Raw genomic sequence first — 14,790 nt, forward strand, 5'->3', positions numbered from 1 at the left:
AATTATCCAGTAATTACACTTGGAATAACATCTTTGACAAAAAAAAAAAAAAATTGCTATCTTAAGTGTGATTTCCAGCCTATCTTTCCTTGTTTTCTGGGCACTACAACGTTGGCAAACCCGTCAAACCAGCAATGCTTTTTTTTTTTTTCCTCTTTCCTTCTTTCCTTAACACAAAAATGCTGTCATCATAACCAACAAAATCTCTGTTTTTTTTTTTTTTTTTTTTTTCTGTCTCTTTATAAAAAGAAATTCAATCCTCTTTCCATCCGTTCTCTGTCCCGCCAGATGCTCTCACTTTCCCCGTAGGTTACTGAGTTCCCCCATTCCCCTTTCACCCATGGGCCACCAATCCCGCCGGCAGTTCTTCTCTGCTCCCCTTCATGGTCCCACCACAACCACCACCACCACCACCACCACCACCACATGTACCTCTACCTCTAATGAGAACAACATGGACCTTGAATGGCCTTTTGGTAAGCTTGAAGGTCTTGACCGTGATGACATCCGTGAAGCAGCCTACGAAATATTCTTCACATCTTGCCGTTCATCACCAGGCTTTGGAGGTCGGAATGCTTTAACTTTTTATTCTTCACATGATCATCATGTAAATGGGGATGGAGGAAACGGGTCTGGATCATCACACGGACCAGGGTCACCGAGCGGCCGGGTGAATGGGGTGGTTATGACCCCAACGAGTAGGGTTAAAAGGGCTTTGGGGTTGAAGATGTTGAAAAGATCACCTTCCAGGAGGATGTCAATGTCGTCGATGAATTTTAGCAGCGGTGGTGGTGGAGGGTCCACGCCATCATCGCCTGTTTCTCATCATGTACATACTGCTTCTGGTTCAGGTTCTAGCCCTGGAACTGGAATGGGGTTTTCTACGTTGCCGGCGTCGAGGCCAAGGCGACCTTTGACGTCGGCGGAGATTATGAGGCAGCAAATGAGGGTGACAGAGCAGAGTGATAATAGGCTTAGGAAGACTCTCATGAGAACCCTTGTTGGCCAAGTACGTATATCTATATTACTAGCTTACACAATGCATGCAATTTTCTGTTTCAGTTATATATTTCAATTATTTGCTTTAGAATCTCATTTTAAATCTTCTAATTTATGAAAATCTTTGCAAGAAAAAAATTAAATTATTTCCTCATTTGATTTCGTGTTAAAAATAATAATGTTGATAATTGCATCTTACTTTGAAGTCAAATTTGATTTATTTTTTAAATTTTCAATTATAGAAAAGAATGATATATAATTGAAGATAAACAAAGGATAGAAATGACACCATTGATTGATGCAATTGTATGTAATGTTTTGAATCCCAAACAGATTTGCCCCCAAATATTTAATCGAATCAATTTATACATCGATTTTTAAAAGATAACACTAAATAAATTTAAAATTCAAATTTTAGTATCTATGTTTCTATATATAATTTTAGGCTATTATATCTCAATCATTTAATTTGGATCAAGAAATAACTATGAAAAAGAAAGGGGCTAATCAATTATTCTTTGATGCTAAATCCATATTGGTTTCAACAGATGGGTAGGAGATCAGAGACTATCATCCTTCCACTTGAGCTTCTTCGGCATTTAAAACCATCCGAATTCAATGACTCTCATGAATACCATCTTTGGCAAAAGCGTCAGCTCAAAATCCTGGAAGCAGGCCTCCTTCTCCACCCATCAATCCCTTTAGAAAAATCAAATTCTTTACTGATGCGTCTACGTGAGATAATCCGATCCAGCGACTCCAAGCCTATAGACACTGGCAAGAACTCTGACATGATGAGAACATTGTGCAACAGTGTTGTTTCTTTATCCTGGCGAAGTAACAATGGCACTCCTACTGATGTATGCCATTGGGCTGATGGATTCCCTCTCAACATTCACATCTACACTTCTCTCCTTCAGGCCATATTTGATATTAGGGATGAGACATTAGTCCTTGACGAGGTTGATGAGCTGCTAGAATTGATGAAAAAGACATGGTCTACATTGGGGATCAATAGGCCAATTCACAATGCTTGTTTCACTTGGGTGCTTTTTCAACAATACGTTGTAACTAATCAGATGGAGCCTGATCTTCTTTGTGCTGCATATACTATGTTGGCAGAGGTGGCGAATGATGCTAGAAAGCCGGATAGGGAGGCGGCGTACGTGAAACTATTGTCTTCCATGTTAGTTTCAATGCAGAAATGGGCAGAGAAGAGGTTACTTCACTACCATGATTACTTCAATAGAGCAAATATTGGTGGAGTTGAAAATCTTTTACCTTTAGCCTTATCATCAATGAAGATTTTAGGTGAAGATGTTACAATCATGGAAGGGGAAGGGAGCAAGAAAGGGGACACAATGCTTGTGGATTCAACCAGTGATCGCGTAGATCATTACATTCGATCTTCTTTGAAAAATGCATTTGCAAAAGTGAGTAATATACACTATCAAATATCATTTGTTTGCATAATTTTTTGTAACTCTTCGTCCTTCGTTGATTGATTTAGATAATTGGAAATGAAAATGTGAAAAATGCTACCATGGGAGAAAGAGCTGACGCTAGTGAAGCTCTACTTCAATTGGCTAAAGAAACTGAGGATTTGGCTGCGAGAGAGAGGGAGTTATTTAGTCCCATATTGAAGAGATGGCATCCGATTGCAGCTGGCGTTGCGGCTGTGACACTGCACCAATGCTATGGAGCAGAACTGAAGCAATATTTAGCTGGGACAAGTATGCTGAACGGTGAGATAGTTGATGTACTACAAGGTGCTGCAAAACTAGAAAAGGTTTTGGTCCAAATGGTGGTTGAAGATTCTGAAGAGTGTGAAGATGGAGGCAAAGGAATTGTCAGAGAAATGATGCCATATGAAGTTGATTCAATCATAATGAGGCTCTTGAGACAATGGATAGATGAAAAATTAAAGCAAGGGAAAGAGATGCTTTGTAGAGCAAAAGAAACTGAAGTCAGTCAAACTTTTGTTTCTCAAGTTTACAACTGAAAAATGAAATAATCTGTGATTGAAGTTACTAATTGGTTTAAATTTATGTTGCAGACCTGGAACCCCAAGTCCAAATCTGAGCCATATGCACAATCAGCTGTGGAGCTAATGAAATTGGCCAACGAAACGGTGAATAATTTCTTTGAAATTCCAATTGGAATTACAGATGATTTGATTCTTGATCTAGCTGAAGGTTTAGAGCAACTCGTCCAAGAATACATTACCTTCGTAGCATCATGCGGTGAGAACCATGAACAACTTTAAATCATCCTTGGCAGCAAAAATCAATGCCACATACATTTCTCATTTTTTTTTGTCTCATTCTTTTTCAGGTTCAAAGCGGAGTTATCTTCCTACACTTCCTCCTCTAACCAGATGCAACCGAGATTCAAAGTTCTTCAAACTCTGGAGAAAGGCTAGTCCTTGCAGTGTTGGAGTAGAAATGCACCATATTATGAGTATGGAAGGTAACCATCCTCGGCCATCAACAAGTCGTGGAACACAACGCCTTTATATCCGCCTTAATACCTTGCACTATTTAATCTCCCATCTCAATGCTCTTGATAAAACTCTCACCCTCTCACCACGAGTATCAACCCGGAACCGTTTCAGCAGCGGTTGCAGGCACCGTGGTGCTTCATCTTCCTACTTCGAACACGCCAATGGATCCATTCAGTCTGCCTGCGATCATGTATCAGAAGTTGCTGCTTACCGCCTTATCTTCCTCGACTCAAATTCTGTTTTTTATGAGAGTCTTTACGTTGGTGATGTAGCCAATTCAAGAATTAGACCTGCAATCAGAATTCTAAAACAAAATCTCACACTTCTTACTGCCATACTCACAGACCATGCTCAAGCATTAGCAATGAAAGAAGTTATGAAATCATCTTTTGAAGCCTTTCTTATGGTTTTGCTTGCTGGGGGACCTTCCAGGATCTTTCATCGGTCTGATCACGAGATGATTGAGGAGGATTTTGACAGCTTGAAGAGGGTATTTTGTACTTGTGGAGAAGGCTTGATATCTGAGGATGTAGTCCAGAGGGAGGCTGAGACAGTTGAAGGTGTGATATCATTGATGGGTCAAAGCACTGAACAACTAACTGAAGATTTTAGCATTGTCACTTGTGAAACTAGTGGAATAGGCGTCATTGGGACAGGGCAAAAGCTACCTATGCCGCCAACAACAGGAAAGTGGAATAGAGCAGATCCAAACACAATTCTAAGGGTGTTGTGCCATAGGAATGACCGCGCAGCGAATCAGTTCTTAAAGAAGTCATTTCAATTGGCAAAAAGAAAATGATATTGGAGGAGCACATTGTATATATTGCAGAGGTTTTCTGGTCTTGGTGTATTCTAGCATTGATTTTCATTGATAAAACTGTATTCAAAATTGAAGGAAATCTCAAGGGAACACCTTGTATCGAATTTGAATAACTTAAATGTTATATCAAGATCTTGCTGGGGGGTAAGTAGAGAGAGCACATGTATAATATTCATTTTTTTTTATAGCATTAGGTATTTTTAATTGTTTAAGGATCATGAGGGGATTAATTCATCAGAGAGAATGAAATATAAAGGACATCATCATATTTTACCCAAGACATTGCATTTCTTCACATAATTAGTTCCCTTTTCTTTCCTTTCATGTAATCATTACATCCTAACTATAGGTGGATGATGCCCCATCAATAGACCACGCCAGGAAGAGTATTTTGATCACTTTTCAGAAGTTGAAGTTCAGCTCTGACAAATCTCATATTAAGAAGTGGTATTATTCAACATGTTCCATCAACCTATCTCTTTGACTCTTCTTGAGTTGATGCCTTTAATCTCATCCCCTTCAGTTCTTCTGTAAGAACATGCATGGAGTCTGAAACTTCAGCTTTGTAGACATAAAACTTGATTACCACCAAGAAGAAAATGAAGTTCAAGAAGTTTAGTATTGCAAAAAATGCATAATAGTAGTCAAGATGAGATTTGTTTAGGTTATTCAAGATCCATCCTTCATGACCATGCTTTCTAGTGATATGAGAAACTGTTGAAAGAACGAAGCTGCTGAGAAAATTCCCAATTCCCAGACTAGTAAATGTATATGAAGTACCAAGACTCTTCATGCTTTCCGGTGCCTGATCGTAGAAGAACTCAGTCTTGGCCACCTCTAAAAATGCATCAGCTGTGCCCATAAGCACAAATTGGGGAAGTAAAATGAATATGGTTAGAGGAACTTGCCCTCCACTTTCAACTAAGCCATGTTCCCTGGCCACATTGAGTCTGTGCCTCTCAATTAGAGAAGCAGTTATCATGATTATGATGTGGATAACAAGACCAATTCCCATCCTTTGAAGGAGAGTGATGCCTCTAGGATTTTTAGTCAACTTTTGCATAATCGGAACGAAGAAACGATCATAGAGGACAACACAAATAAGCATAGAAATTGTGACAAATGCAACTAAACTTGCTGGTGGGATCTTGAAGCTGCCCATGTTTCTATCAAGGGGGGTGCCTTGTTTTACAAACAAGGTATTGATTTGAGCAAGCATGGTGCTTGGCACAAAAGTAGCAACCATTATTGGGATCATTCTTAACATTTGTTTGGTTTCCTCCACTCGGGTTACTGAGCATAGCTTCCATGGATCCGTCGATCCTGTTTTCACAGCAGCCTTATTCAGGAACCTACAAATCAAAATGACAGAAATTTTCAGATTCCATAAATTTAACTGATGCTAACTATAATCCACACTAACCTCAAGGTTGGTGTTGAATCAATCCTGAACTTCCCTTTAATAGCATACTCTTCCAGGTCAAGTTCATAAAGTTCTTTAGGGTTACCAGGAAGAGGCACATTCCATTTTCTTATAGCAGCTACTATGACCTTGGCCATCCTTGTGAAAGGACTCCCTGCAGGCACTCTGTGCCTATAGAAGGGCGTACCTGCCAGGAAAATTAAAACTGAAATCATCAGCCCAAGTGTGGGCAGCCCATAGCCTATTGTCCATCCAACATTGTCCTGAATATATACAAGAACTGTGTTGGCAAAGAGAGACCCAAAGAAGATGCTGAACATCCACCAATTGAAGAAGGATAGCTTATGAGCTTTCTCCTTGGGATGGAAATCATCGAATTGATCGGCGCCGATGGTCGAAATGTTCGGCTTCGTGCCGCCGGTTCCTATAGCTAGAGTATAGAGTGCACCAAAAAATACTGCTAATCGTAATGTGAAGTCCTCCTTGCAATCTTCTACATTGGCTTGGTGACAGGGCGGTGGTCTTAGTGCAGGAAGTGACACTGATAATGTTAGCAATGACATTCCCTGTGATCAAGAATTGAGAAAAAAAATTATGATTTAAACCTAAAATCTCTACTCAAATCCCATTTTACCCTTAACCCAAATCATAATTTTAAATTTTTACAAGAAAATTACTATTGAAATTAGAGAAATTATTAAATACACTGATAATATAATTTTTTAATTTTATAAATGAGATTAAAATGGTGACATTTGTTTTTTATATATTTAAAAAAATTTAATTAAAAAAAAGATATGTATTATTATCGTAACCCTGCTTATGAAGTTAAAAAACTTCATTGTTAATGTACCAAATAATTTCTCTTAATAGAAAGAATCACAAATTTAATTCATTAAAAATTTGAACTCAACACCAAATCATTATAATTATTGCAAATGAAAGTGTATTCTTGATTAGAAGAGTCCATCACAATGATGGTACAAAAATGGTTAAGACTTTTTCGATAACAAAACCAATGCAGCTTTGTCTTCTAATTAATTTTGAAGCAACTCATAATAAATTATAAATTCTTTTAAATTTTAAATTTAAGAAAATTATCAATATTATCATGAAGATGTGAAAATTTTGATGTATAGATAGAAATAGTGTATGGAAATTGTTTGATTTTTTTTTTTGTTGCAATAAAATGTTAAAAATAAAAATCTATATTGTTTTACCTAATGGAATAACTAATTTGATTTTATTTATCATCAAATTATTTTTTATATGTTATTGATTTAAATTTTATGCAATAGATATATGTTAAAAAAAAGTTAAGCATTTGTTTGATTGTTACATTCTTATAAAAAAATCTTAACTTCACTTAATTGTTGTTTTACACCATAAATAATTATTATTATACAAAATATTACTTAAAATTTAAAATAAATAATTAATTAATATAGTTCCTTTTATTTACTATTTAGATTTTTACTCTAACATTTAAAAAATTATTTTTCGGTGATAAAAATTTTTAAAATAAAGTTTGGCAAGAAAATGGGAGAAAAGATTTTATAAATATTTTTTCCACTAAGATAAAATTTATTAAAACTTTTAAGTCAAATGATTTTTTTATGAAAGATTTTCGTACCCAATTTTAAATAAATTATTTGAGTTTCTTTCATTTTTAATAATTATATTTTTTAGGGTAAATTATACAAATAGTCACTTAATTATAAGGGTCATTTTAAAATGATCATCAAATTATTAAAGTTTTTAGTTTAGTCACTAACGTTCGAGTAAGTTTTTTTTGTTTTCACTAAATCATTAATCTCTAATAGAATCTTAACTGCACACACCACATATGATGTGAATGTCATAAAAAAATACCGTATGGCTAAAGCTGACATGTCATTAACAATAAAAATTAAAATAAAATATGAAATAATTTTTTTCATTTTTTTCCTTCCTATTATAAAACTTTTGTTTCCTTTAATTTCTCATTCCTTCATTATCCGTACTTTTCTAATCATCCATTTCTCTTTGCTTCCAACAATAAACCAAAGACTGAAGCAAATAAGGTCATTATCAATAGCCAAAACATGCATATCAACTAAAAATTGATCATTGTCACCATCTTCACCATTGAAACCGCTCTTTCCCTTCTTCTCCATCATTGATAAAATAAATAATTAAAACAACCCATAAGAAAATAAAGCAAAACCCATATAGCCATCATTTCAAGTTTTATCCATTGTTTTTAAACTTAAAACAAAACCCAAATAACCAAAACACTATAAAAATTAGGGGTGATAACGGTTTCTTTTTTTCAGATATTGCATAATATTATAAAAATTTAAAATTCAATCCGAATCTGAATCGAACATTCATTCGATTTGAACCAAATCAAATTTTATCGATTCGGTTTGGTTTACTAATTTTTAATTTTTTAATTTTTAGATATAATTTTAATATATTTAAGTAGATTTTGATATAAAATTATTACTTTTATTTTATAAAAATTTAAAATATATATAAAAACTAAAATACATATAATTTAGCTCAATTCAATTTTTTTTCGATTTTTCACCTGCCGATCCAAAATCTGATCCAAACTTAATATATATATATATATATATATGATATCCTAACGTGGTTCAAACTAAATAAGAAAAAATCAATCAAATCTGAACCGAACACTACTGTTTCGAATCAATTTTTGAATTCTTCAATTTTTTTTCTCACCCTTAATAAAATCAAGATGATCAAAATCTTAAATCAACCACTGTTATCCCCACTCAATCCACCTTTTATCACTACAAAAAAATCTCATTTTTTGCCTTAAAAAACCACAATTAGAATAAAATAAAAGTAAAAAACAAAATAAAATATTAGCTTTATCCTCCAAAAAAGGAACTAGAACAAAGAAAAAAAAATGAAAAAAGAAAGAGAGGAGTTTTGGGTTTGGCTTGTTCTAAAAGATTTTGAGACTTAAAAATTAGGGTAAAAGAACATTAAAGGTAGAAAAGAAACAAATTAAGATGTGATTCAATTTAGAGTGACGAAGGTGTACATTTTAGATTTGAAATCACAAGACTAAATCCTAAATCTAGGCTTTTTAAGGATTTTTAAAAAAAAATTAAAAGAGTGAAAAGAAAAGGAAAAATGAATTAGGAAATGACTTTTGGGCCATTTTTGGTATCGACGTACGATGGTCGACATAGTAGATGTGAATAAAAAATTAGGTTTATTAAGTTTTTCGATAATTGTGGCTGTATTTTAGAAAGAGAAAATATAAAAAAAGGAAAAAGAAAATGGAGAGAAGAGAAAAAGTAAAAAAGAATGATAGGGTTTTTGGATTTGGCTTGTTTTAGAGGATTTTGGGACTTAAAAATTAGGATAAAAGAAGGTCAAAGGTAGAAGAGAAACAAATTAAGATGTGATTCAATTTGGAGTGATAAAGATGTACATTTTAGGTTTGAAATTGTAGGACTAAATCCTAAATCTAGGCTTTTTAAAGATTTAAAAAAAATTAATTGAAAGAGTGAAAAAAGAAAGAAAAAAAGAATTAAGAAAAGTCTTTTGGGGCATTTTTTATGTCGACGAACAGCAATCGATATAGTAGATGTGAATAAAAAATTAGGTTTCTTAAGTTTTTCAATAATTGTGGCTGTATTTTAGAGAGAGAAAATATAAAGAAGGAAAAAAGAATAGGGATGAGAGAAGAGAAAAAGTAAAAAGTGAAAATTTTTTTTTAAAAAAAATAGACTTTTATACACAATTAGCTAATATAACATTTAACAGTTGATATGACATATCTAGTAACATTCTATTAAAAATTAACGGTCGAGTGACAAAAAGAAAAAACACTTATTTGAAATGTTAGTGACTACATTGAAAAATGTAATAGTCTAGTGATAAATCAATATAGTTAAATGACTATTTATGTAATTTACCCTTTTTTTATTTCAATACTTGAAATTTTTATGTATGTTATTTATGGTTATATTATAGAATGTTATATTTTTCCTAAAATTTTTATAACATTTGATAAAATAGTAACATATTATAGGGAAAGATTGAGATGAAATTTTGTAGGTGAAATTATGAAGTTTCATACTAGAAACGATTAAATAAAAATTAATAGATTAAAATATTTTGTTACATAGATTAAGTATGTAAAATTCGAAAAAATTTTGATATAATTTTTAGATAGATATTTTTAGTAAAAGTCTTGACATAATTTTTATCATTAAATAGGTATCGATCAAATTTGAATTATAAATAATATTTTAATAATTTTTTTATATATTATTAATTTTTACATTAAACTCTATCAATCTATCATTTTTTAATTTTTTATTAAATCATTTTTATATAGGAACTTTACAAACTTCAAATTTCATGTAAGTTGTCTCATATTATGTACCAAATAAAAATTTTCAAATTATTGAAGTTATTTAGTTTGACCCCCCAACTTGAAATTCTAGATCCATCACTGCTTGTACAGGTAACTAATGACATGTTTGATATATAATATTATAATTAGATAAGATAAAATAATATTATAAATGAGATTAAATTAAATAATGTCATATTATCTTGAATTTCATATATGTAAGATTAAGATATGATAATTTATTTATCAAAATTCTTTTTTTCAAAGTCTATATAATTTTTAAAGTTATAATAGAATATGTAAGTTAAATCTCATGAGAAGATTAAATAATCCTACATAAAAAAGATGATTAATTTTTCTTGCAATTATATCTCTCTCTTTAAATATAAATCAAACATAATATAATATAATTTTCATCTTATCTTATCTATTATTCTATACACTAAATATGATCTACAATTCATTATTTATATATGTATACGAGCACTATGCACAAGAAAAGAGATTTTTATTATGACTATGGTTCGGTCAATGCAACGTCAAGTTTGACTAACCTCTGTTAAAGCAAAGCTCGTGAATGTTTAGTTATAAATATGAGATCAGTAATAACAATTTGGAAAATAAGCAATAAACATACCGAGATATAGATTACAGAGGCAATGACAAAGGTCCAATAGCGACCAAGATGTGCATCAGCAATATAGCCACCCAAGATTGGGGTCATCCAGATGGTGCCAACCCAATTGGTAACATTGTTGGCTGACTTGACAGTGCCTTGATGAAGCTTCTTCGTCAAATACAGGATTAGATTGGTTGATATTCCGTAATAGGCCATGCGTTCAAAGACTTCATACACTGCACCAAAGTGATCAAACGAAATTGGGAAAGTTTTTTCTAATTAAGCTGCGGCAGGTGAATGTACAGTTTAGTGGTTTTGCCAGCAGATGATGATGATGATGATCGTGTGCTGATTGGTCTTTTAATTTTGGAACTTGTCTCTAACAATTGTTTTTAACTGCTGAAAGATTCGATCAGTTTTCAGGAGTTTTATATTGTATCATTTTAAAAAGTGAGTTTTGATTAGAGTTTAAGAAAAAAATTAAGAAAATTAAAAATCGATTTGAAATTGTAATATTTGATTTAGTTTGAATTAGTGTTTTTTATTAGTTCAGATTAAATTTAAATATTAAATGTATATATTAAATTTGAATCGAATTTTAGATCGAGAGGTAAAAATAAAAAAAACTAAATTAAATTGATATATGTTTTTATTAGTTTTTATATATATTTTAAATTTTTATAAAATAAAATAATTATTTTATATATAATTTTATTTAAATATTTAAAAATTTTGTTAAAATAATATATATAATTTAAAATTTAAAAATCAATTAACCGAACTGATAAAACTCAATTCAGATAAAATAGTTTCAAGAAAATGTCAATTGAATTTAGATCGAATTTTAAAAATTTATAATATTATATATTATCTAAAAAAATCAAATCAAATTTGATCTGATTCAAACCGTTATCATTACGAGTTCTAATTTTGAATTGTAGTTTTATAAGAAGGAAAAAGAATTTACATATGATTATGTTAAAAAATACTAGGGTATGGCAGGCATGATCTGTGGACTTTGGAAGAAGAAAGAGCGAAGTGAATGATCAGAAGGATGTTGATCACCAAGTATAGAAACTGGTGAAGGACTTAAAGATGGGAAATTGGTTCAATTCATTCTGAAGGATTTAGATCTTTGTCAAATATATTTGGCAAAGAAATGTAAAAGTAGGTTGTAAGAAGCTTCTCTCTTTATATTCGGCAATACTTGAACCAAATTATGAATGCTTATCAAACTCTATATATAATCATGTTTACAAATTAAGCCAGACAAATCTTATATATATATATATATATATATATATATATATACACGCGCACACACATGGATAAGAGAGAGAGCAACTTAAGATACGATAGAAATTATAAATATTAAAATTTAAATATTAACTTATATATATATATATATATATACATACACACATGCATGAGAGAGAGAGAGAGAGAGCAGCTTGAGACACAATAAAAATTATAAATATTGAAATTTGAATATTAATTTATATATGTTGAATATTATTTTTTAAAAGCGACTACACATATTAATCGAATAAATTAAATTTCATATTTGTATTTTTTTTTTTTTTAATGTTCAAACCAAGAGAGCTAGATCATTTGAAATCTAAAAAAAACTTCCATTGCATAAAATTTAGCAAAGAAAAATGATTGTCCTAAAGAAAATAAGATTCAGTAGTAATACTTTTTCTCTTATCATTGAAGAATGATCATCAGAGTCTTTCATTCAAAGAGTAGGGTAGAGACAAGAGTCCTGAAATTAATTAGTCATCCAGGGAAATAGGTTCATGAGACAATCATAGCATAAGGATTTGGTCCCATAACAAAAATTGAGTTTTTCTTGAAACTTGAGGAGGGAGATCAGTGAGAAAAGAACAGACTCAATGTGCCCAAAGAGGGAGGCAAAACAAAAGTGAAAATTTAAGTTAATAAAAAGTTACCAACAACAAAGGAGCAAGCAGTCCATCCACCTCCCTTGGATCTACATACTGGGTTTCCTTTGAGGTCCACAGTTTCATCTTGGGTGTAATCATCTATGCCTTCTTCAACCGCCATTAGAGGACAACCAACCAACCTTGCTTCTTCCTTTTTTTTTATTTGTCTTTGGAAGAAATAAAATATGGGTTCTAATTCAGTCTTTTACACTTGCAAAGATGAGTTTTGCATCTATCCACTCCTTTTATAGAGACCTCAATATGATTCCACAAAGATCCTGTCAATCAGTCCAAAATAATTACCATTGTGCCATCATTCTACCATTTTTTGCTCTACTTTTGACATGGGTGATTAGGATTTGGGAAAGCATCCTGTCATTTATCCAAAAAATTAGGAAAGCATTATGTCATTTTCCTGGTTAAAATGAATATTGCTTTCTTAATATATCCAATTTCATTGAAAATGAAAACATTTCTTACACAATCATGTGAGATTCAAATATTGTGTTTATTTAAAAAAAAAAATTCAAATACCGTGAAAATGCAAATGCATATCATAGGCAATAAAACTAATCCGATTTAAGGTTTTATTTGATAAGAAAGATAAAAAAGAGTGAGAATAAAAATTTTATTAATCTAATAATTAAATTATAATGTAAGAAAGTGATTACGGATTTTAATTATTGGATTAACAAATTTTTTATCTTTATCTATGTCCATCTTTCTAACCAAGCAAAGCTTAAAATATCCGTTCAATTCATCTAAATTCAAACCTTATCGATATGATTTTGAAAAAAAAAGTTAATAATTCAAACCCTCCAATTCAAACCCAAATTAATTTGAATTTAAAGTTAAATCGAATTTGAAATAATTTGAACACAAATTAATCTGAATTTAAAATTATCCAAGTTCAAATAAATTAAATTGAGCATAATTTTTACATTTTTATTTTTTAGGGAAAGAAAACATCAAAACGTCAATTAATTAATTTAATTTAATATCTCAAATTTTATTAACTTATCATTTACTAATAAGTAATAAATATAAAAATATGCTATGCCAATAGCCAAGAGACAATATGTCATCTTCATTTTTCATTATACTATTTGTTATTCAAATGATCAATTAGCAAAATTAGGGTAATACTATGTCCAAATAACTTTGATATCTTAGAAAATTTTTTTAAAGTTTAAGATTAGTTTATTAGCCATTAGGCCAATTAAATAATCAATATTAATAGTATGTTTTGACATTATCTTACTCTTTAGTGGTGATATTGACAAATTTTCTTAAAATTATCTACTTATTTAGTTATTTTTAATTCATTATTATATAATAAATAATGCAAACTAGTACGATTGTATGAAATATTAATACGAATCACTAATCGTAAACTAATAACCAATACATGAAAATTTGAAATTGAATATTAAATATTAGTTAAGAAAAAATATAAATATTTTTTATCACAAATAAAATTAATTTTATATTTAACGTAACATGATTTCATATTATTAATTAATTAACAAATGACTTTTAATTCATTTAATTTTTATATTTTAAATTTTATGTAATTTAATTATATTTATTTAATTTTAAAAATTAAGAAATTGAACTTAATGAGTTGAGTGTTAAATATGAAATGATCCAAAATTGAATTGATTTGAATTCAAAATAGTTTTAAACCAAATTGACACTAACTCAAAATGACTTGAATTTTTTTTATCTAAATCCGACTTAACTCATATCCAAAATACATAATCCAATTTTTTTTACCCAAAATAACACAACCCAAATAATTCAATCAAATTGAGATCCAATCCAATCCAATTTTTTTTACCATCTCTATGTATACGTTCACAACCAATATTAACTTAAAAGTGTGCTTCTTCTTTTTTTCTTAAAAGAGAAGAGAAATTTGGACTTGTTCACTTATCTTTTACAATCGAAGTCAAATGTTATGTGCTAAAAGCAATTTTGAGCACTTAATCACTTGAGATGTAGATGTATATATATATATAAATCAACTATATATATAAAGAGAGAGAAGAGATTAACTTATATATATATAAATCAATTATGTATATATATAAATCAAA

General features: G+C 30.7%; 2 protein-coding genes across 2 annotated transcripts; one reads left to right on the forward strand and one right to left on the reverse strand.

Annotated features, from left to right (window-relative positions):
• Positions 1 to 271: 271 nt before the first annotated feature.
• Positions 272 to 4,602, forward strand: LOC111298284 (protein unc-13 homolog). The gene is made up of 5 exons (XM_022893068.2): positions 272 to 1,009; positions 1,548 to 2,432; positions 2,510 to 2,965; positions 3,056 to 3,242; positions 3,334 to 4,602. The coding sequence occupies exons 1-5, from the start codon at positions 341 to 343 to the stop codon at positions 4,299 to 4,301; spliced, it is 3,165 nt and encodes a 1,054-aa protein (XP_022748803.2). The 5' UTR covers positions 272 to 340; the 3' UTR covers positions 4,302 to 4,602.
• LOC111298553 (protein NRT1/ PTR FAMILY 5.2-like) lies at positions 4,507 to 12,814 on the reverse strand. The gene is made up of 4 exons (XM_022893270.2): positions 12,698 to 12,814; positions 10,764 to 10,981; positions 5,746 to 6,311; positions 4,507 to 5,674 (listed from the first exon to the last, which is right to left on the reverse strand). The coding sequence occupies exons 1-4, from the start codon at positions 12,810 to 12,812 to the stop codon at positions 4,795 to 4,797; spliced, it is 1,779 nt and encodes a 592-aa protein (XP_022749005.1). The 5' UTR covers positions 12,813 to 12,814; the 3' UTR covers positions 4,507 to 4,794.
• Positions 12,815 to 14,790: the final 1,976 nt, after the last annotated feature.

Source organism: Durio zibethinus, chromosome 16 (genome assembly GCF_047325235.1).
Source record: "Durio zibethinus cultivar Kanyao isolate XHJ-2024 chromosome 16, ASM4732523v1, whole genome shotgun sequence".
NCBI lineage: Eukaryota > Viridiplantae > Streptophyta > Magnoliopsida > Malvales > Malvaceae > Durio > Durio zibethinus.

What these genes read in the sequence shown, in the direction of transcription:
- LOC111298284 (XM_022893068.2), top strand. Translation starts at nt 341, where the DNA reads ATGGGCCACCAATCCCGCCGGCAGTTCTTCTCTGCTCCCCTTCATGGT. An exon ending in GTAGAGCAAAAGAAACTGAA is followed by an intron (nt 2,966 to 3,055) that starts GTCAGTCAAACT and finishes TTTATGTTGCAG; the next exon opens with ACCTGGAACCCCAAGTCCAA. An exon ending in TACCTTCGTAGCATCATGCG is followed by an intron (nt 3,243 to 3,333) that starts GTGAGAACCATG and finishes ATTCTTTTTCAG; the next exon opens with GTTCAAAGCGGAGTTATCTT.
- LOC111298553 (XM_022893270.2), bottom strand. Translation starts at nt 12,812, where the DNA reads ATGGCGGTTGAAGAAGGCATAGATGATTACACCCAAGATGAAACTGTG. An exon ending in TGCTTGCTCCTTTGTTGTTG is followed by an intron (nt 10,982 to 12,697) that starts GTAACTTTTTAT and finishes ACTTTGGTGCAG; the next exon opens with TGTATGAAGTCTTTGAACGC. An exon ending in CCTCTGTAATCTATATCTCG is followed by an intron (nt 6,312 to 10,763) that starts GTATGTTTATTG and finishes TCTTGATCACAG; the next exon opens with GGAATGTCATTGCTAACATT.